The following is a 23,794-nucleotide window of genomic DNA, read 5'->3' as shown; positions in this document are numbered from 1 at the left end:
GAAAGGAGATTTAATCTCCTGCAACGGAAACGTTTTTTCACTGTAAGAGCAATAAAATTGTGGAACTCATTATCAAAGGAGGTAGTGAATGCCAATACCCTAGATACATTTAAAAATAGTCTGGATACATTTCTGTATATAAACAAAATTCATGGATATGATTGCTAGTATTAAATGAGTCACCTTTTAGTGGGGTTATTTATGCTTAACTGGAGCTTTTTGTAAGTATTTTAGATATTTATAGGTTAAACTCGATGGACTTCGGCCTTTTTTCAACCTTATCTATCTACTATGTATTATGAAAGCCAAACCAGAGGCTATGTCTGGATCCCAATAGGATTAGAGCGGTCTTAACTATTTGATGTACATAGATATAGTCCTTCGATGATGACCAGTTGTGAGTTATTGATCTATTGGCTACACCATGAGTATGATTGGAGGTAGGCTGGCACAGGCTTCATGTCATATATTTAACGTGTCTTAGGTTGACTTAAGGTGCCCTTTTTGTCTGTATAATGTTCTTGGCACTGTAATATCTTTTTGTATAAATTAGCATATATTTGTACATATAGGTTGTGTACTATGAGTGAATGTCTTGTAATGATACTAAAAGTATATTATACATCAAGATAAGCCCATGTATATTATTACAGTTATGTCCTCAAGCTCAACTCACTACTGCCACAGAGTTATGTGGTATGATCATATGTATATTGAGGCTTATATCGCCACTTTGATTGGTGATATGTAGACCTTGGGATGTCTTGCATTGCATTGCTGCTTGAACAAAGGATACCAATAGAACAATTCAAATTAGATCAAAAGAAACACATTGTAAAGTTATTTTAAATTAAATGCCTCTATCTGAATAATAATAAAAAAAGTTTAATTTTGTCTTTACTGTACTTTTAATAATCAAATCTAAAAACAATGTTTTAAAATAATTTAGAGAACCAGTCCTGTACCCCAACAGTTTGGCTTCCATATCACTAGAGATATAGATACCCCCAGTTAATATCATAATGATGTAGCTGTGATAAAATCTGTAGCAATAAATATTTCCAGTTATTTTGTTACATCAGGTTATTTTGCATTATGGTTGTATTGATAGTTGAAGTGGAAGGGTATGTTAAGGTTTAGGCAGGGAAGAGTTGCTAATGGTGTATTAGCCAATCATGTACTTTATTTCTTTTAAATGTTGGTGTGAGGTTAAGACCATATGGCTGTGAATATGGTCAAATAGCCGAAACGCGTAAGCGGCCTTCACTTCAGTCCTGATTTCTGTGAGACACTCTGGATTATTTTAATTACACCAATAAAATTTTAATGTTAAAGATGGTGAGTGGAGTCTTTTGTTCCTCATAACCACAGTTAGGGACATGAAGCCCCAACAAATTTCTTTCATGAATCAGATAGAGAATACAATTTAAATCAACTTTCTAATTTACTTTTATTATCTAATTTGCAGCGTTCTTTATATATCCTTTGTTGAAGAAAAAGCAATGCACATGGGTGAGCCAATCACACGAGGCATCTATGTGCAGCCAACAATCAGCAGCTACTCAGCCTATTTAGATATGCATTTCAACAAAGGATATCAAGAGAATGAAGCAAATTAGATAAAGTAGATTGGACAGTTGTTTCAAATTGCATGCTCTTTCTAAAGCATGAAAGAAAAAAAACAGGGTTTCATGTCCCTTTAAAGGGACACTGAACCCAATTTTTTTTCTTTTGTGATTCAGATAGAGCATGCAATTTTAAGCAACTTTCTAATTGACTCCTATTATCAAATTGTCTTCATTATCTTGGTATCTTTATTTGAAATGCAAGAATGTAAGTTTAGATGCCGGCCCATTTTTGGTGAACAAACTGGGTTGTTCTTGCTGATTGGTGGATAAATTCACCCACCAATAAAAAAGTGCTTTCCATGGGTCTGAACCAAAAAAATTGCTTAGATGCCTTCTTTTTCAAATAAAGAATGCAAGAGAACAACGAAAAATTCATAATAGGTGTAAATTATAAAGTTGCTTAAAATTGCATGCTCTATCTGAATCACGAAAGAAAAAAATTGGGCTCAGTGTTCCTTTAAGAATGCATGATCTTGAGAAATTTAAAGAGGTTATATTATGACCAATAATTTATGCTCTAAATTCATTTTTATTAAGTTTTAGTTTAGCACAAAATCAATGTTAGTAGTTTAAAAAATGTGCAATGTGACGTTAATGTGATAAGAGCGTTAGTTTTATTAACCTGTTCACTTTGTTTTGTTTTGGCAGCAAGACTATTTACTTCTTAAAACTAGTATCAAATGATCATGTTGTAGCAAGTATTGAGTTCCTGCTTGGTTATATTATGAAAGGTGCAAACCTAAAGGTAAAGTCCAAATTAATCTTAATTAATCATTTTTTTTCTTTAATTATTCAGATAGAACATCACATTTTAAACAACTTTCTAATTTACTCCTATTATCAAATTTTCTTTGCTCTCGTGGTATCTTTATTTGAAAAAAAACAGGAATGTAAGCTTAGGAGCTGGGGTATTTTGAGCATATCTAGAATGATTACCGTTACCTCAGAGCTCTGTTTAACTGTTATGCTCAAACAAAAAGTTGTGTGTACATATGTATTTATGTATTTATATGTGTGTATATGTATTTACAGACATATAAACATAAATAAACACATAAATACATATGTACATGACAAATCATATTTATGAAATATTTAGAATTATTAAGGTGTTATACTGTGTGTATTTACGTTAAATATTTCATATTCCAATGTTTTATGTATAATCATGTATATATATATATATATATATATATATATATATATATATATATATATATATATATATTTCTCTTGTTAAGTGTATCCAGTCCACGGATCATCCATTACTTATGGAATATATTCTCCTTCCCAACAGGAAGCTGCAAGAGTCCACCCACAGCAAAGCTGCTATATAGTTCCTCCCCTAACTGCCATATTCAGTCATTCTCTTGCAAGCCTCAACATAGATAGGAGGTCGTGAGAGTCTGTGGTGCTTTCTACTTAGTTTATTCTTCAATCAAAAGTTTGTTATTTTTAAATGGCACCGGAGTGTGCTGTTTATCTCAGGCAGTATTTGGAAGAAGAATCTGCCTGCGTTTTTCTATGATCTTAGCAGACGTAACTAAGATCCATTTGCTGTTCTCACACATTCTGAGGAGTGAGGTACTTCAGAGGGGGAATGGCGTGCAGGTTTTCCTGCAGATAAGGTATGTGCAGTAAAATATTTTTCTAGGAATGGAATTGACTAAGAAAATACTGCTGATACCGAAGTAATGTAAGTAAAGCCTTAAATGCAGCGATAGCGACTGGTATCAGGCTTATTAATAGAGATACATACTCTTGTAAAAATGTGTTTTAAAACGTTTGCTGGCATGTTTAATAGTTTTTTAACATATGTTTGGTGATAAAACTTATTGGGGCCTAAGTTTTTTCCACATGGCTGGCTTAAATTTTGCATAGAAACAGTTAACTGAAGCTTCCCACTGTTGGCTGTGGCAGTTTGTTGTGTCTGTTTTTAAAAACGTCTATGTCATTTTTTTTATCTGTTTTTTGCATTAAGGGGTTAATCATCCATTTGCAAGTGGGTGCAATGCTCTGTTACCTTATTACATGTACTGTAAAAATTTCGTTTGTTTTACTGCCTTTTTTTCACTGTTTTTCAAATTTTGACAAAATTTGTTTCTCTTAAAGGCACAGTAACGTTTTATATATTTGCTTGTTAACTTGATTTAAAGTGTTTTCCAAGCTTACTAGTCTCATTATTAGTCTGTTCTAACATGTCTGACATAGAGGAAGCTCTGTGTTCATTATGTTTTAAAGCCATGGTGGAACCCCATCTTAGAATGTGTACCAGATGTACTGATTTCATGTTAAACAATAAAGATCATTTTTTGTCTTTAAAAACATTATCACCAGAGGATTCTGTCGTGGGGGTAGTTATGCCGACTAACTCTCCCCACGTGTCAGACCTTTTGACTCCCGCTTTAGGGACTCACGCTCAAATGGCGCCAAGTACATCAAGGGCACCCATAGCGTTTCTTTTACCAGGGGATTCTGTCGAGGGGAAAGTTATGCCGACTAACTCTCCCCACGTGTCAGACCCTTCGACTCCCGCTTCAGGGACTCACGCTCAAATGGCGCCAAGTACATCAAGGGCGCCCATAGCGTTTATTTTACAAGACATGGCAAAGGTGGTGAATAATATTCTGGCAGCAGTATTAGTCAGACTACCTGAAATTAAAGGAAAGCAGTTAGCTCTGGGGGTAGATACAGAGCATACAGACGCTTTTAGAACCATGTATGATACTACCTCACAATATGCTTAGTCTGTGGGTGATTTTTTTTTTTTGACTCAGGGAAGATGATTTAACCTGATTCTGATATTTCTACATTTAAAATTTATGCTTGAGAACCTCCACTTGTTGCTCAGGGAGGCTTTGGCTGCTCTGAATGAATGTGTACAATCGCAGGGCCAGAGAAATTGTGTAGACTGGATAAATAATATGCAGTGCCGGTGTGTACTGATGTTTTTCCAATACCTAAAGAGGTTTACTAAAAAATTTTTAATAAGGAATGGGATAGACCAGGTGTGCCGTTCTCTTCCCCTCCTATTTTTTATAAGAATGTTTTCTAATAGTTACCACCACACAGGACTTCTGGCAGACAGTTCCTAAGGTGGAGAGAAGAGTTTCTACTCTAGCTAAGCGTACCACTACCTCTGACGAGGACAGTTGTGCTTTTTAGATCCAATGGATAAAAAATGTTTATTCAACAGGGTTTTATCCTGCAGCCCCTTGCATACATTGCTTCTGTCACTGCTGCTGCGGCGTTCTGGGTTGAGTCTCTTGATGAGGCTTTACAGTTAAGCGACTCCATTGGATGAATATATTTGACAAGCTTATGCTAGCCAATTCCTTTGTTTTCTGATGCCTTGTTCATTTGACTAGACTAATGGGTAAGAATTCTGTTTTTTACTATACTGGCGCGCAGAGCGCTATGGCTTATATCATGGTCAGCTGTCGTGACTTTAATAAATAAGCTACTTAACTTCCCTTCAAGGGGCAGACCCTATTCGGGCCTGGTTTGAAGGAGATTATTGCTTATATCACTGGAGGAAAAGGTCATGCCCTTCCTCAGGATAGGTCCAAATCAAGGGCAAAAAAAAAAAAAAAAAAAGGTCTAATTTTCGTGCCTTTTAAAAACTTCAGGGCAGGTGTGGCATCCTCTTCCTCTAAGGCTAAACAAGAGGGAATTTTTGCTCAGTCCAAGGCGGTCTGGAGACAATCGGACCTGGAACAAAGATAAGCAGGCCAAGGAGCCTGCTGCTGCCTCTAAGGCAGCATGAAGGAACGGACCCCTATCCGATAACGGATCCTATAGGGGGCAGACTTTCATTCTTCGCCCAGGCGTGGGCAAGAGATGCCCAGGATCCCTAGGCATTGGAATTTATATCCCAGAGATATCTTCTGGATTTCAAAGATTCCCCCCCAAAAAAAGGGGAGATTTCGCCTTTCACAATTATCTGCAAACCAGATAAAGAAGGAGGCATTCTTACATTGTGTACGAGATCCATCCAGTTCCAAGAGAGGAACAGGGACAGAGTTTTTACTCAAATCTGTTTGTGGTTCCCAAGGAGAGGGAACCTTCAGACCTATTTTGGATCTAAAGATCTTAAACAAATTCCTCAGAATTCCGTCATTTAAGATGGAAACTATTCGTACCATCTTAACTATGATCCAGGAGAGTCAATAGAGGACTACAATGGATTTGAAGGATGCTTATCCTCACATTGTGATGCATAAAGATCACCATCGTTTTTCAGGTTTGCCTGACGGAGTCCAGGTTGTCAAAGTTTCTAAATTTCTGCCGTGTTTTTTTTTTTTTTTTTTCATCCCATCCGCGCCCTTCGGTGGCTCAGTACATGAATGAAATCGGCTTAATGGTAGCGGCAAGGGACATAGTACCGTTTGCACGTCTACATTTCAGACCGCTGCAACTATGCATGCTCAGTCAGAGGAACGGGGATTACACAGATTTGTCCCCCTGTTAAACCTGGACCAAGAGACCAGAGATTCTCTTCTCTGGTGACTATGTCGGGTCCATCTGTCCAAGGGTATGACCTTCCGCAGGTCAGATGGGACAATTGTTACAATAGATGCCAGCCTTTTAGGTTGGGATGCAGTCTGGAACTCCCTGAAGGCTCAGGGATAGTGGACTTAGGAGGAGACCCTCCTTCTAATAAATATTCTGGAACTGGGAGTGATATTCCATGCTCTTCAGACTTGGCCTCAGTTAGCAACTCTGAGGTACATCATACTCAGTCGGACAATATACACGACTGTCGCTTACATCAGCCATCAAGGGGGAACAGAAGTTCCCTAGCGATGTTAGAAGTCTTACAATAATTCACTGGACAGAGACTCACTCTTGTCTATCAGCTATCCATATCCCAGGTGTTGAGAACTGGGAGGTGGATTTTCTAAGTCGTCAGACTTTTCTTCCGGGGGAGTGGGATTTCCTCCGGAGGTCAAGACCAAGCAGGAGAGGGCTTTGGTGTTTTTGACAGCGCCTGCGTAGCCACGCAGGACCTGGTATGCAGATCTGGTGGACATGTCATCCTTTCCATCACAGTCTCTGCTTCTGAGACAGGTCCCTCTACCTCAGGGTCCTTTCAACCATCTAAATAGAATCAATCTGAGATGGACTGCCTGGAGACTGAACGCTTGATGTTATCAAAGCATGGCTTCTCCGAGTCAGTCATTGATACCTTAATACAGACATGAAAGCCTGTCTCTAGGAAAATTGAACATAGATATGGTGTAAATATCTGATTGTTATGAATCCAAGGGTTACTCATGGAGTAAAGTCTGGATTCCCAGGATATTATCTTTTCTCCAAGATGTTTTTGAGAAAAGGGTTGTCAGCTAATTCCTTAAAAGGGGACAGATTTTTACTCTGTCTATTTTTTTGCACAAGCGTCTGGCAGGTATTCTAGACGTTCAGGCATTTGGTCAGGCTTTGGTTAGATCCAAGCCTGTGTTTAAAACTGTTGCTCCGCCATGGAGCTTAAACCTGATTCTTAAGGTTCTTCAAGAAGTTCCGTTTGAACCTTTTTTGTTCCATAGATATCAATCTTTATCTTGGAAAGTTCCTTTTGGGTAGCTAATTCCTCGACTCGTAGAGTCTCCAAGTTATCTGTGTTACAATGTGATTCTCCTTATCTGGTCCTTCATACGGATAAGGTAGTCCTGCGTACCAACCTGGGTTTTTTCCTAAGGTGGTATCTAACAAGTACATCACTCAAGAGATAGTTGTTCCATGCTTGTATCCTAATCCTTCCTCAAAGAAGGAACGTCTATTACACAATATTGGACGTGGTTTGTGCTTTAAAGTTTTACTTACAAGCTACTACAGTTTTCATCAAACGTTCACCTTGTTTGTTGTCTATTCTGGACAGAGGAGAGGTCAAAAGACTTCAGCAGCCTCTCTGTCTTTTTGGTTAAAAAACATAATTCATTTAGCTTATGAGACTGCTGGACAGCAGCCTCCTGAAGGGATTACAGCTCATTATACTAGAGCTGTGGTTTTCACTTGGGCCTTTTTTAAATGTGGCTTCTGTTGAACAGATTTACAAGACGGAGTCTTGGTCTGCGCTTCATACTTTTCAAATTTAACAAATTTGATACCTTGCTTCTTCGGAGGCTATTTTTGGGAGAAAGGTTTTTTTACAGGCAGTGGTAACTTCCGTTTAAGTACCTGCCTTGTCCCTCCCATCATCCGTGTACTTTAGCTTTGGTATTGGTATTCCATAAGTAATGGATGATCCGTGGACTGGATACACTTAACAAGAGAAAACATAATTTATGCTTACCTGATAAATTTATTTCTCTTGTAGTGTATCCAGTCCACGGCCCGCCCTGTCACTTTAAGGCAGGTAATTTTTTCATTTGAACTACAGTCACCACTGCACCCTATGGTTTTTCCTTTCTCTGCATGTTTTCGGTCGAATGACTGAATATGGCAGTTAGGGGAGGAGCTATATAGCAGCTTTGCTGTGGGTGGACTCTTGCAGCTTCCTGTTGGGAAGGAGAATATATTCCATAAGTAATGGATGATCCGTGGACTGGATACACTACAAGAGAAATACATTTATCAGGTAAGCATAAATTATGTTATATATATATATATATGAAATAACACAGTTAAAGAACTACGTTCTTCACTGTAAATAGCTGTGCACACAATTAAAAATATACTTTAAAATTTATAATAATTAAATGAATAAAAAAATTTGATAAGATCATTAACTTTTCTTTTCCTCTTGTCTTTTCCTCTTGTTAAAATTGATGAACAACAAGAAGTACTGGCTGCTTGACAAAGAACCCCTCAGGTTTAAATCCAAGTCCAACAGTAGTGATTATCTAAACAATCAAGCGCACAAAAGCACCTCTCATAGTGCAATACATTTAAATACAATCTAGATAGAAGTTCACAAAAACAAAATATTCCATATAGATAAGTACTCACAAAAGAGCACTCAATTAAATGAGGTAAGATGCAGGCACAGGTATATGAGTTAAAGATGTAACCCCTTTCGCTTGATGCAGTCAAAAGTTCTTTCTTATCAGGAGTACAAAACATATCTGTATAAATGCTGTATCCAATGAACAGCTTCAATTGCCAGTACCAGCTCGAGTGACTGAAGAAATGACACTTTGCTACAATGTAAAGTAGTGAGTGTACAGCCTGTATAACAGTGTACATTTGCTGTCCCCTCAAAATAACTTAACATACAGCCATTAATGTCTAAACCGTTGGCAACAAAAGTGAGTACTCTCCAAAGTGGAAATGTTCAAATGGGGCCCAAAGTTTAAATATTTTGTGTGGCCACCATTATTTTCCAGCACTGCCTTAACCCTCTTGGGCATGGAGTTCACCAGAGCTTCACAGGCTCCACTGGAGTCCTCTTCCACTCCTCCATGACGACATCACGGAGCTGGTGGATGTTAGAGACCTTGCACTCCCCCATCTTCTGTTTTAAGGATGCCCCACAGATGCTCAATAGGGTTTAGGTCTGGAGACATGCTTGGCCAGTCCATCACCTTTATCCTCAGCTTCTTTAGCAAGGCAGTGGTCGTCTTGGAGGTTTCATTGGAGTCGTTATCATGTTGGAATACTGCCCTGCAGCCCAGTCTCTGAAGGGAGGGGATCATGCTCTGCTTCAGTATGTCACAGTACATGTTGGCATTCATAGCTCCCTCAATGAAATGTAGCTCCCCAGTGCCGACAGCACTCATGCAGGTATACAAAAAATGAACCCAGCATCGGTCTGTATAGAGGTGCATGTACCAAGGTCCTGCCATTGACTTCAAGATAACATTAAATTCACAAAAGGAACTGCACCATCCAATAGGTATAGTAAAATTCTTCTTTATTGGGACAAAACCAAAAAACACAGCAACACAACGTTTCGGTCAGATGACCTTAATCATGTGATATGCAGGCCCAGACCATGATACTCCCACCACCATGCTTGACTATAGGCAAGACACACTTGTCTTTGGACTCCTCACCTGGTTGCCGCCACACACGCTTGACACCATCTGAACCAAATACATTTATCTTGGTCTCATTGGACCACAGGGCATGGTTCCAGTAATCCATGTCCTTAGTCTGCTTGCCATGCAGGCCAATTTAATGCAGTGTGCGGCGTATGGCCTGAGCACTGACAGGCTGATCCCCCCCACCTCTTCAACCTCTGCAGCAATGCTGGCAGCACTCATACGTCTATTTCCCTACACAGCCTCTGGATATGACGCTGAGCACGTGCACTCAACTTCTTTGGTCGACCATGGCGAGGCCTGTTCTGAGTGGAATCTGTCCTGTGAAACCGCTGTATGGTCTTGCCCACTATGCTGCAGCTCAGTTTCAGGGTCTTGGCAATCTTCTTATAGCCTAGGTCATCTTTATGTAGAGCAACAATTCTTTTTTTCAGATACTCAGAGAGCTATTTGCCATGAGGTGCCATGTTGAACTTCCAGTGACCAGTATAAGATAGTGTGAGAGCGATAACACCAAATTTTACACACCTACTCCCTATTCACACCTGAGACCTTGTAACACTAACGAGTCACATGACACCGGGGAGGGAAAATGACTAATTGGGCACAATTTGGACATTTCCACTTAGGGGTGTACTCAATTTTGTTGCCAACGGTTTAGACATTAATGGCTGTGTGTTGAGTTATTTTGAGGGGACAGCAAATTTACACTGTTACACTATTTACAGGCTGTACACTCAGTACTTTACATTGTAACAAAGTGTAATTTTTTCAGAATGGTCACATGAAAAGATATAATAAAATATTTACAAAAATGTGAGGGGTGTACTCACTTTTGTGAGATACTGTATATATATATATATATATATATATATATATATATATATATATATATATATATATATATATATATATATATATATATCAAATAGAATATAAGAACAGAGTCAGAGCTTATAGTGAGACAGACAAAAATACAAACAACTATAAACACTGAGTGCTATATATGATATCTCTATAATATACAGAGGAAAGTGTATACAACACCACTGATCCAATTTGTAAATATAAAGGGATGTCGGATATTCCACAGGTGTTATATATCTCTAAATATCCCTGGGACCAGTTCCGTTGAACCCCAAATCTCTGCAACTCAGTCCACTGTGCAGAGGCTACTCCAAATGAAAATCCTCCAAAGGAAATCTAAAAGAATGAGAAGGACAAACACACGAAGGGGGGGCTCCTAGTATAGTATATCACATCTAGAGTGAGATAGAAGATTGCGCACTCAAGTGATCCAACCTCATCCCTTATAAGGTATGTGTATAGCCTGGATTAAAGAGATGTTTTCTACCAGCCACTCTTCTAATCTTCAATTTCCTCGGATCTCAGTCCTCTGCAGTATGTCTGTAGCAGCGTAATCTGCTAGTGAGCAGTAGCACCACTCGGGGTGTATTTATGTGGGCTTTAGGATCACCACACAAGGTACACAGTGATTCTGACTCAGCAGGAAGCGAATATAAATACACCCCGAGTGGTGTTACTGCTCACTAGCAGATTACGCTGCTAAGGACATACTGCAGAGGACGAGAACCGAGGAAACTACAGGATTAGGAGAGTGGCTGGCAGAGAACATCTGGATAATCCGGGCTACAGAGATACCTCATAACGGATGAGGTTGGATCAAGTGAGTGTTCAATCTTCTATCTCACTCTAGATGTGATACAGAGTCACGACATACTATACTAGGAGCGTCCCCTTGCGCGCTTGTCCTTTTCTTATATATATATATATATATATATATATATATATATATACACTGTATATATTTAAAGAATAAATAGAACATATTCTGGTAAGTGCAGAACATTGTATTATTCAATATGCAATATTATCTTTTTATGTTGCGCTTTAAAATAACCACGATTGTGTCTCCTATGGGAGAATGCGATTTTTCGTTTGTGACTTCTCAAAGTCTATTTGTTACCACAACTTTGCGAACACAAGAGCGCAAACTTTTTACTTTCAATTCGTAACACGAGCATGATTCTTAGGGGTCAATTTATTAAGGTGCGGACGGACATGATACGCTGTTGGCATTTATCATTGCACCAGCAGTTCTGGTGAACTGCTGGTGCAATGCTGCCCCCTGCAGATTTGCAGCCAATCGGCCACTAGCAGGGTGTGTCAATCAACCCAATCGTATCCGATCGGGCTGATTGCTGTCCACCACCTGAGAGGAGGCGGACGAGTTAAGGAGCAGCGGTCTTAATACTGCTGCTTCTTAACTTCCGCTTCAGGCGGACCTGAAGCGGAGTGGGTCGGAAGCAGCATCCGCTGTTTTATAAATGGACCCCTTAGTCCATTTAGTGCATGAGTGCAAAACATTACTGCTCCACTCATAATCTAGCCCTTAGATATTCTGAAAATATTGCTGAAGTATCCTAGCATATCTTGATATCCTAGCATGTATTGCAGGTAGAGTTATTTGCAGGATATATAGTAAGGTTCTTATGCCACCTTACACATCCCTAGTTAGGTCTCATATTGATTATAGTGTACCATTATGTAGGCCATATCCCCAGAAGGATATAAAGCAATTGGAATCTGTTCAAAGGAGGGTTATTTAATAGTACATGGTCTAAAACTAAAACAAAAAGGTTCAATGACTTATATATGTACATCTAAGAGATGGAAAGGAAGATAGGTGATATGATAGAAATTATATTAAAAAGATTAAAGGGATACCCAATTGTTTTTTTCTTTCATGATTCAAATAGAACAGCAGTTTTAAGCAACTTTCTTATTTACTCCTATTATTAATTTTCCTTAGTTTTCTTGGTATCTTTATTTGAAAAAGCGGGAATGTAAGCTTTTGAGCCAGCCCATCTTTGGTTCAGCATCTGGGTAGCTGATTGGTGGCTAAATGCAGCCTTTAATCAGTAAGCGCTATTCAGGGTGCTAAACCAAAAAATAGTCCAGCTCGTAAGCTTATTTACCTGCTTTTTCAAATAAAGATACCAAGAGAATGAAGAAAATTTGATAATAAGTGTAAATTAGAAAGTTGCTTAAAATTGAAGGCTCTGTCTGAATAATGAAAGAAAAAAAAAAATTGGGTTCAGTGTCCCTTTAAAGGGACAGTCTGTTCCAGAATTATTATTATTTCATTTATTTTTATTGTCGTTTCAAAAAAAAAAAAAAACAGTACAGATAATTACTAGTCAAATACAAAAGCAATCTTAAATAAGATGTGTAATACAATATATACAAGCTTTTTTTTAAAATGCACACAAAAATAATAAAAAATAAATAAATTCATAAGAAACTGTCTGTTGCATAAACAAAAAACAAACACAAAAAAACATAAGTGAAACCTCAATTTTCTCAACTAGCCTTTATAGGGGAGTCAAGCAAACCTAAAAGGTCACCCTTGAGCCATGCAATAATATAAGATCATGTTAGCTATATGATTAAACATACATTGTCCTAAAATATGTTATACAGATCACATAGTCAGTAGTAATGGGACAGGGTACAGAGTTATCATAGAGCTTTTTTTTATTAAATGGGACTATGTGGAAGCCTCCTGATAGAAATAAGGGGCCACTCATGAGCCTCACAACTAATATATGAAAATATACATCATCAGAAGGCAGTTTGTTGATAATAAAAAAACAACTTGTAGATCTCACGGTGGTAACATTTCTACAAACATCAATATACAATATAGTAGGAGAAAAACAAAGCCTACAAAGGTAACTGACAAAGGCCTAGATTTAGAGTTGGGCGGTAGCCGTCAAAACCAGCGTTAGAGGCTCCTAACGCTGGTTTTTACAGCCCTCTGGTATTTGGAGTCAGTCATTAAAGGGTCTAACGCTCACTTTTCAGCCGCGACTTTTCCATACCGCAGATCCCCTTACGTCAATTGCGTATCCTATCTTTTCAATGGGATCTTTCTAATGCCGGTATTTATAGTCTTGGCTGAAGTGAGTGTTAGAAATCTAACGACAAAACTCCAGCCGCAGAAAAAAGTCAGTAGTTAAGAGCTTTCTGGGCTAACGCCGGTTTATAAAGCTCTTAACTACTGTGCTCTAAAGTACACTAACACCCATAAACTACCTATGTACCCCTAAACCGAGGTCCCCCCACATCGCCGCCACTCTATTAAATTTTTTTAACCCCTAATCTGCCGACCGCCACCTACGTTATACTTATGTACCCCTAATCTGCTGCCCCTAACACCGCCGACCCCTATATTATATTTATTAACCCCTAACCTGCCCCCCACAACGTCGCCGCCAGCTACCTACAATAATTAACCCCTAATCTGCCGACCGCAAAGTGCCGCTACCTACGTTATCCTTATGTACCCCTAATCTGCTGCCCCTAACACCGCCGACCCCTATATTATATTTATTAACCCCTAATCTGCCCCCCTCAACGTCGCCTCCACCTGCCTACACTTATTAACCCCTAATCTGCCGAGCGGACAGCACCGCTACTATAATAAAGTTATTAACCCCTAATCTGCCTCACTCCCGCCTCAATAACCCTATAATAAATAGTATTAACCCCTAATCTGCCCTCCATAACATCGCTAACTTCAATTATTAACCCCTAATCTGCCGACCGAATCTCGCCGCTACTGTAATAAATGGATTAACCCCTAAAGCTCAGTCTAACCCTAACCCTAACACCCCCCTAAGTTAAATATAATTTAAATCTAACGAAATAAATTAACTCTTATTAAATAAATTATTCCTATTTAAAGCTAAATACCTGTAAAATAAACCCTAATATAGCTACAATATAAATTATAATTATATTATAGCTATTTTAGGATTTATATTTATTTTACAGGTAACTTTGTATTTATTTTAACCAGGTACAATAGCTATTAAATAGTTAAGAACTATTTAATAGCTAAAATAGTTAAAATAATTACAAAATTACCTGTAAAATAAATCCTAACCTAAGTTACAATTAAACCTAACACTACACTATCAATAAATAAATTAAATAAAATACCTACAATTACCTACAATTAAACCTAACACTACACTATCAATACATTAATTAAATACAATACCTACAAATAACTACAGTTAAATAAACTAACTAAAGTACAAAAAATAAAAAAGAACTAAGTTACAAAAAATAAAAAAATATTTACAAACATTAGAAAAATATTACAGCAATTTTAAACTAATTACACCTACTCTAAGCCCCCTAATGAAATTACAAAGCCCCCCAAAATAAAAAAAATGCCCTACTACTATTCTAAAAAAAAACACATACAATACCCCCCCCAACATTACAACCCACCACCCACATACCCCTAATCTAACCCAAACCCCCCTTAAATAAACCTAACACTAAGCCCCTGAAGATCTTCCTACATTATCTTCACCTCACCGGGTATCACCGATCGGTCCTGGCTCCAAAATCTACATCCAACCCAAGCGGGGGCTGGCAATCCAGCCAATCATATTGAGCTCGCATTCTATTGGCTGTTCCGATCAGCCAATAGAATGCGAGCTCAATCTGATTGGCTGATCGGATCAGCCAATCGGATTGAACTTGATTTTGATTGGCTGATTCAATCAGCCAATCTGAATTTTCCTACCTTAATTCCGATTGGCTGATAGAATCCTATCAGCCAATCGGAATTCGAGGGACGCCATCTTGGATGACGTCCCTTAAAGGAACCGTCATTCTTCAGTTGGACGTCGTCGGAAGAAGATTGATCCGCGCTGGAGGTCTTCACGATGGAGCCATTCCTCATCGGATGAAGATAGAAGATGCCGCTTGGATCAAGATGGTTGCCGGTCTGGATCGCCTCTTCTTCCCGGATAGGATGAAGACTTTGGAGCCTCTTCTGGACCTCTTCAGCCGCAGGATTATGGATCGCCAGCCCCCGCTTGGGTTGGATGAAGATTTTGGAGCCAGGACCGATCGGTGATACCCGGTGAGGTGAAGATAAGGTAGGAAGATCTTCATGGGCTTAGTGTTAGGTTTATTTAAGGGGGGTTTGGGTTAGATTAGGGGTATGTGGGTGGTGGGTTGTAATGTTGGGGGGGGGTATTGTATGTGCTTTTTTTACAGGCAAAAGAGCTGAATTTCTTGGGGCATGCCCCGCAAAGGGCCCTGTTCAGGGCTGGTAAGGTAAAAGAGCTTTGAACTTTTGTAATTTAGAATAGGGTAGGGCATTTTTTTATTTTGGGGGGCTTTGTAATTTCATTAGGGGGCTTAGAGTACGTGTAATTAGTTTAAAATTGTTGTAATATTTTTCTAATGTTTGTACATATTTTTTTATTTTTTGTAACTTAGTTATTTTTTATTTTTTGTACTTTAGTTAGTTTATTTAATTGTAGTTATTTGTAGATATTGTATTTAATTAATGTATTGATAGTGTAGTGTTAGGTTTAATTGTAGGTAATTTTAGGTATTTTATTTAATTTATTTATTGATAGTGGAGTGTTATATTTAATTTAGGGGGGTGTTAGGGTTAAAGTTAGACTTAGCTTTAGGGGTTAATACATTTATTAGAGTAGCGGTGAGCTCCTGTCGGCAGATTAGGGGTTAATACTTGAAGTTAGGTGTCGGCAATGTTAGGGAGGGCAGATTAGGGGTTAATACTATTTATTATAGGGTTATTGAGGCGGGAGTGAGGCGGATTAGGGGTTAATACATTTATTATAGTAGCGCTCAGGTCCGGTCGGCAGATTAGGGGTTAATAAGTGTAGTTAGGTGGAGGCGACGTTGGGGGCGGCAGATTAGGGGTTAATAAATATAATATAGGGGTCGGCGATGTTAGGGCAGCAGATTAGGGGTACATAGGGATAATGTAGGTGGCGGGGGTGTACGGAGCGGCAAATTAGGGGTTAAAAATAATATGCAGGGGTCAGCGATAGCAGGAGTGGCAGATTAGGGGTTAATAAGTGTAAGGTTAGGGGTGTTTAGACTCGGGGTACATGTTAGAGTGTTAGGTGCAGACGTAGGAAGTGTTTCCACATAGAAAACAATGGGGCTGCGTTAGGAGCTGAACGCGGCTTTTTTGCAGGTGTTAGGTTTTTTTTTCAGCTCAAACAGCCCCATTGTTTTCTATGGGGGAATCGTGCACGAGCACGTTTTTGAAGCTGGCCGCGTCCGTAAGCACCGCTGGTATCGAGAGTTGAAGTTGCGGTAAATATGCTATACGCTCCTTTTTTGGAGCCTAACGCAGCCATTCTGTGAACTCTAAATACCAACGGTATTTAAAAGGTGCGGCCAGAAAAAAGCACGCGTAGCTAACGCACCCCTTTGGCCGCAGAACTCTAAATCTAGGCGAAAGTATGTTAATCATTAACTATAGAGCTCAAAATAAAATTATAAATGTGAACCTGGAATTACAGTCAAATAATATTAAAACACTTATAGCAGGACATCACCTACAATATTAAAGCCAGGAGCCCAAGTTACATAAAGTATAACTAGCTACATTCATAGTTAATAGAACTTCATAAAGGAAAATTGCAGATGATGATATAGATGTCAAACCTATAGAAATTCCATAGAACAGGGGTCAGTCACCTTTGCACCCCAGATGTTTTGGAACTACATTTCCCATGATACTAAGACATTTTTTAGGCTGTCTGAGCATCATGGGAAATGTAATTTCCCAAACATCTGCAGTGCTAAGGTTGCTGACCCATGCTATAGAGGTTTTTTAGATATAAAGTCTGTGTTTGATACTAAAGGTAAGCGTCAACAGAGAATAGTAATAGCACAGCAGGTTGTTTTAGCACTTTGGAACATATGCCACAGAACCAGTACAAAAGAACCAAAACACAGGCAACAGTAACAAATAATATTATTATAAGAACAATATTATATTATGATAAATACAACAGGCCTTCCTAGTACTAACCTACTAGAAAACAATAAAAATGAGAGCATACTTTAAATCACATGTAAGAGAGCAACTACTTTACCCCACACCAAGTCTGACCCACATGTCTGGAAGATGCCTATTAGAATGATGGCTTTTCATAACGACTAATCAGAGTTCCACTGCTACAGGCCCATCTGGGGGTGCAATATCTTGGCGCTGTAGAATCTTGCCACTCTGCACCATGGTTTCATCTAAGACTCGGTTTGAGCTCTCTAGCCTCAGGTCAAGTACAGCTCTAGGTGACTCTCTTGGTAACAATCTCCACTTGACTCTTCTGTTAACATGATCGATATCCATGAGTGTGCAAGGCAAAGTAAGTTTGAACTTTCCAAAAATTGCAGCTCTTTCTTGTCAATGCTCACAAGAGTACTTCAAGTATAGTCCTCCAGCAAGGGGTAAGGATGTATGGACGAATAGTCAGAGTAAGATTTTGGTTAGAAATTATGTGGACACATTTACTCCAGGAGTTTTGGTTCTTATGAAACCTGAGGGATCAGCCACTTTGCTTCCAATTACAGGGTCAGGGACCATGTTTTCTTCCTAAGCAGGTATGATGTTAGATTGACCATAGACTCAATGGGTCTCTTCCACTCGGGTTGATCTTCACCATGCCCAGATGACCTACGTGTACCTTAGCCTCAGTTATGGTGGGTAGGACACCTATAGCCAAACTCTAATGGATTGCATATTTTTAAACAACCTTTGAATTTTTCAGTTATCTAATTTGCTTCATTCTCTTGATATTCCTTGTTGAAGGAACAGTATTGCACTTATGGGAGTTAGTCGAACACATCAGATTAGCCAATAATAAGAGACATATATATGTAGTTACCAGTCAGCAGCTAGCTCCCAGTAGTGCATTGCTGCTATTGAGCCTACCTAGGTATGCTTTTAAACAAAGGATACCAAAAGAATGATGCAACTTTGTTAGTGAAAGTAAATTGGAAAGTTGTTTTAAACTTGCATACTCTTTGTGAATCATGAAAGAAAAATGTGTTTCATGTCACATTGAGCTTACATCTTATAGGTAATATGGGCAAGTTAGTTGGGGCTATGGTTCTTATCTGTCATCAAAATCTATATTTATATGTTTATATTAAAACCCAAGACCAGAATGCAATTTTTAAGGATAGTAAAATTACAGGATTAGACAAAAATTATCCCAAACAGATCATTTTGGAGATTAGAAGACATACTCAAATTTGTAATAAATATTGCTGCATTGTATGTGTTATTAAAACAACATAATAAAAAAAAAAAGTTTTAGTTTCAATAATTTATAGTTTTTACTTTTAATATTCTATTTTACAGCCAAACTTCAAACGGAAATTGATAAGGTGATTGGAAGAGACAGACTTCCCCTGTTATCTGACCGGAGTAAGATGCCTTATACAGAAGCTGTCATCAATGAGGTCCAGAGATTTGCTGATATTGGTCCACTGAATATCACACATTCAGTGTCAAAAGACACCCAGTTCCGAGGATATACCATTCCCAAGGTAAATTAATTCAAGTATGTAGCATTACTAGTTAAATCTAATATTTGTTTGCATTTTACTCCGGAGTGATTCTAGAAAAGTGAGGTGCTACCGAATCCATCTATTCTAATTTAATATCCCATTGTCAAGCATTTTGTATAACATTTTTCTTCCTTATTTACTTATTTAATTTAATTTAGCCCACTGTCGTGTTTGTGGTGAGGTCAAGAAAATTATTATCTGAGGTCATTCCTGATTTAGGGTTCTGTTTGTTAAAGGGTGCAAGAAAACCCGACTTGCTTTTGAGCATAATAGCAGCATATGGATGCATACTGTGGTATTTGCAATTACTGGACACAAGGCAGGAATTCAGATACCACAGAACCACAAATCAGGAAACAGGCTAGATTTAGTGAAGATGCTGCTTGAACACGATCACAGAGCATGATACTGGAAAGGATGACTGCAGGTATTTCTGGACCTTGGTCTTGGCAGAGACAGATTACATCTGAGGCAGATTACATTTGAGGATAGTTATAGATGAGGCAGATTACATCAGAGGCAGATTACATCTAAGGCTAGTTACATCTGAGGCTAGTTACATCTGAGGAAGATTACATCTGAGGCAGATTACATCTGAGGCAGAATACAGCTGATGCAGATTACAGATGAGGCAGATTACTGATGAGGCAGATTACAGATGCGGCTAGTTACATCTGAGGCAAATACATCTGAGGCAGATTACAGATGAGGCAGATTACAGATGAGGTGGAATACAACTAAACCAGATTACATCTGAGACAGATTACATCTGATGCTAGTTAAATCTGAGGCAGATTACATCTGAGGCAGATTACATCTGAGACAGATTACATCTGAGACAGATTACATCTGAGGCAGATTACAGATGAGGCAGATTACAGCTGCAGCTAGTTACATCTGAGGCATATTACAGATGAGGCAGATTACATCTGAGGCAGAATACAGCTGAGGCTAGTTACATCTGAGGCAGATTACAGTTGAGACAGATTACATCTGAGGAAGATTACATCTGAGGCAGATTACATCTGAGGCAGAATACAGCTGATGCAGATTACAGATGAGGCAGATTACTGATGAGGCAGATTACAGATGCGGCTAGTTACATCTGAGGCAAATACATCTGAGGCAGATTACAGATGAGGCAGATTACAGATGAGGTAGAATACAACTAAACCAGATTACATCTGAGACAGATTACATCTGATGCTAGTTAAATCTGAGGCAGATTACATCTGAGGCAGATTACATCTGAGACAGATTACATTTGAGACAGATTACATCTGAGGCAGATTACAGATGAGGCAGATTACAGCTGCAGCTAGTTACATCTGAGGCATATTACAGATGAGGCAGATTACATCTGAGGCAGAATACAGCTGAGGCTAGTTACATCTGAGGCAGATTACAGTTGAGACAGATTACATCTGAGACAGATTACAGCTGAGACAGAATACATCTGAGGCTAGTTACATCTGAGGCAGATTACAGTTTAGACAGATTACAGTTGAGACAGATTACAGCTGAGGCAGATTACAGATAAGAAAGATTAAAGCTGAGGCAGATTACAGCTGAGGCAGATTACAGCTGAGGCTAGTTACAGATGAGGCAGAATAAAGCTGAGGCAGAATACAGCTGAGGCTAGTTACATCTGAGGCAGAATACAGCTGAGGCTAGTTACATCTGAGGCATATTACAGATGGGACAGATTACAGCTGAGGCAGATTACATCTGAGGCAGATTACAGCTGAGGCAGATTACATCTGAGACAGATTACATCTGAGGATAGTTACAGATGAGGCAGATTTCAGCTGCGGCTAGTTATAGCTGAGGCAGATTACATCTGAGGCTAGTTACAGATGAGGCAGATTACAGCTGAGGTTAGTTACATCTGAGGCAGATTACATCTGAAGCAGATTACATCTGAGGCTAGTTGCATCTGAGGTAGATTACATCTGAAGCAGATTACAGTTGAGGCTAGTTAAAGCTGAGGCAGATTACAGCTGAGGCTAGTTACATCTGAGGCACATTACATCTGAAGCAGATTACAGCTGAGGCTAGTTACAGACAAGGCAGATTACAGCTGAGGCTAGTTACATCTGAGGCAGATTACAGCTGTGGCAGATTACATCTGAGGCTAGTTACATTTGAGACAGAATACAGCTCAGGCAGATTACAGCTGTGTCTAGTTATAACTGAGGCAGATTACAGCTGAGGCTAGTTACAGATAAGGCATATTACATCTGAGGCTAGTTACATCTGAGGCAGATTACATCTGAGACTAGTTACAGATGAGACAGATTACAGCTGAGGCAGATTACATCTGAGGCTAGTTACAGATAAAACAGATTACAGCTCAGGCAGATTACAGCAGAGGCTAGTTACATCTGAGGCAGATTACAATTTACATTTGAGGCAGATTACAGTTGAGGCTAGTTACAGATGAGGCAGATTACAGATTCGGCAGATTACAGCTGTGGCAGATTACAGCTGAGGCTAGTTACAGCTGAGGCAGATTACAGCTGAGGCTAGTTACAGATGAGGCAGATTACAATTGAGGCTATATACAGATGAGGCAGATTACAGATGAGGCAGATTACAGCTGTGGCAGATTACATCTGAGGCTTGTTACAGCTGAGGCAGATTACAGCTGAGGCAGATTACATCTGAGGCTAGTTACAGCTGAGGCAGATTACAGCTGAGGCTAGTTACAGATGAGGCAGATTACAACTGAGGCTATTTACAGAAGAGACACATTACAGCTGAGGCAGATTACATCTGAAGCAGATTACAGCTGAGGCTAGTTACAGATGAGGCAGATTACAATTGAGGCTATTTACAGATGAGGCAGATTACAGATGAGGCAGATTACAGCTGTGGCAGATTACATCTGAGTCTAGTTACAACTGAGGCAGATTACAACTGAGGCTAGTTACAGATGAGGCAGATTACAACTGAGGCTTTTTACAGATGAGGCAGATTACAGATGAGGCAGATTACAGCTGAGACTAGTTACAGATGAGGCAGATTACAATTGAGGCTATTTACAGACGAGGCACATTACAGCTGAGGCAGATTACATCTGAAGCAGATTACAGCTGAGGCTAGTTACAGCTGAGGCAGATTACAACTGAGGCTAGTTACATCTGAGGCAGATTACATCTGAGGCAGATTACAGATGAGGCTAGTTATAGATGAGGCAGATTACAGCTGTGGCAGATTACGTCTGAGGCGAGTTACGTCTGAGACAGGTTACAGCTCAGGCAAATTACAGCTGCGGCTAGTTATAGCTGAGGCAGATTACAGCTGAGGCTAGTTACAGATGAGGCAGATTACATCTGAGGCTAGTTACATCTGAGGCAGATTACAACTGAGGCTAGTTACTGATGAGACAGATTGCATCTGAGGCAGATTACATCTGAGGCTAGTTACAGATGAGACAGATTACATCTGAGACAGATTACAGCTCAGGCAGATTACATCTGAGGCAGATTACATCTGAGGCTAGTTACTGATGAGACAGATTACATCTGAGACAGATTACAGCTAAGGCAGATTACATCTGAGGCAGATTACATCTGAGGCTAGTTACATCTGAGTCAGATTACAACTGAGGCTAGTTACTGATGAGACAGATTACATCTGAGGCTAGTTACAGATGAGACAGATTACATCTGAGACAGATTACAGCTCAGGCAGATTACATCTGAGGCAGATTACATCTGAGGCTAGTTACTGATGAGACAGATTACATCTGAGACAGATTACAGCTAAGGCAGATTACATTTGAGGCTAGTTACAGATAAGGCAGATTATAGCTAAGGCTAGTTACATCTGAGGCAGATTACAGTTGAGGCTAGTTACAGATGAAGCAGATTACAGATGAGGCAGATTACAGCTGTGGCAGAGTACATCTGAGGCTAGTTACATCTGAGGCAGATTACAGCTGAGGCTATTTACAGATGAGGCAGATTACAGATGAGGCAGATTACAGCTGAGGCTAGTTACAGCTGAGGCAGATTACAGCTGGGGCTAGTTACAGATGAGGCAGATTACATCTGAGACAGATTACAGCTATGGCAGATTACAGCTGAGGCTAGTTACATTTTAGACAGATTAGAGCTGAGGCTAGTTACAGATGAGGCAGATTACATTTGAGGCATTTTACATCTGAGGCTATTTACAGATGAGGCAGATTACATCTGATGCAGATTACAGCTCAGGCAGATTACATCTGATACTAGTTACAGATGAGACAGATTACAGCTGACACAGATTACAGCTAAGGCTAGTTACAGATGAGGCAGATTACATCTGAGACAGATTACAATTGAGGCAGATTACAGCTGAGGCTAGTTACAGATGAGGCATATTACATCTGGGACAGATTACAGTTGAGGCAGATTACAGCTGAGTCTAGTTACAGATGAGGCAGATTACAGCTGAGACAGATTACAGTTGAGGCTAGTTACAGTTGATGCTAGTTACAGATGAGAAAGATTACAGATGAGACAGATTACATCTGAGGCAGATTACAGATGAGACAGATTACATCTGAGGCAGATTACATCTGAGACAGATTACAGTTGAGGCATACTACAGCTGAGACTAGTTACAGATGAGACATATTAAAGCTGAGACATATTACATTTGAGGCAGATTACAGCTGAGGCAGATTACAACTGAGGCTATTTACAGATGAGACAGATTACATCTGAGGCAGATTATATCTGA

At 39.2% G+C, this 23,794-nt stretch overlaps 1 protein-coding gene across 2 annotated transcripts in view; it reads left to right on the top strand.

Annotated features, from left to right (window-relative positions):
* Window positions 1-23,794, top strand: part of LOC128666888 (cytochrome P450 2G1-like) — a 161,720-nt gene that overhangs the window by 129,093 nt on the left and 8,833 nt on the right. For both annotated transcript variants that reach the window (XM_053721697.1, XM_053721696.1), the window contains one exon: window positions 18,855-19,042. In XM_053721697.1, the coding sequence (XP_053577672.1) occupies window positions 18,855-19,042 (188 nt within the window). The remainder of the gene's footprint in view (window positions 1-18,854; window positions 19,043-23,794) is intronic.

The sequence above is a fragment of the Bombina bombina genome, chromosome 7, assembly GCF_027579735.1.
Source record: "Bombina bombina isolate aBomBom1 chromosome 7, aBomBom1.pri, whole genome shotgun sequence".
NCBI classification, from domain to species: Eukaryota; Metazoa; Chordata; class Amphibia; order Anura; family Bombinatoridae; genus Bombina; species Bombina bombina.
Note: the sequence above shows the minus strand (reverse complement) of the source record. Positions and strands in the feature narration are given on the sequence as shown.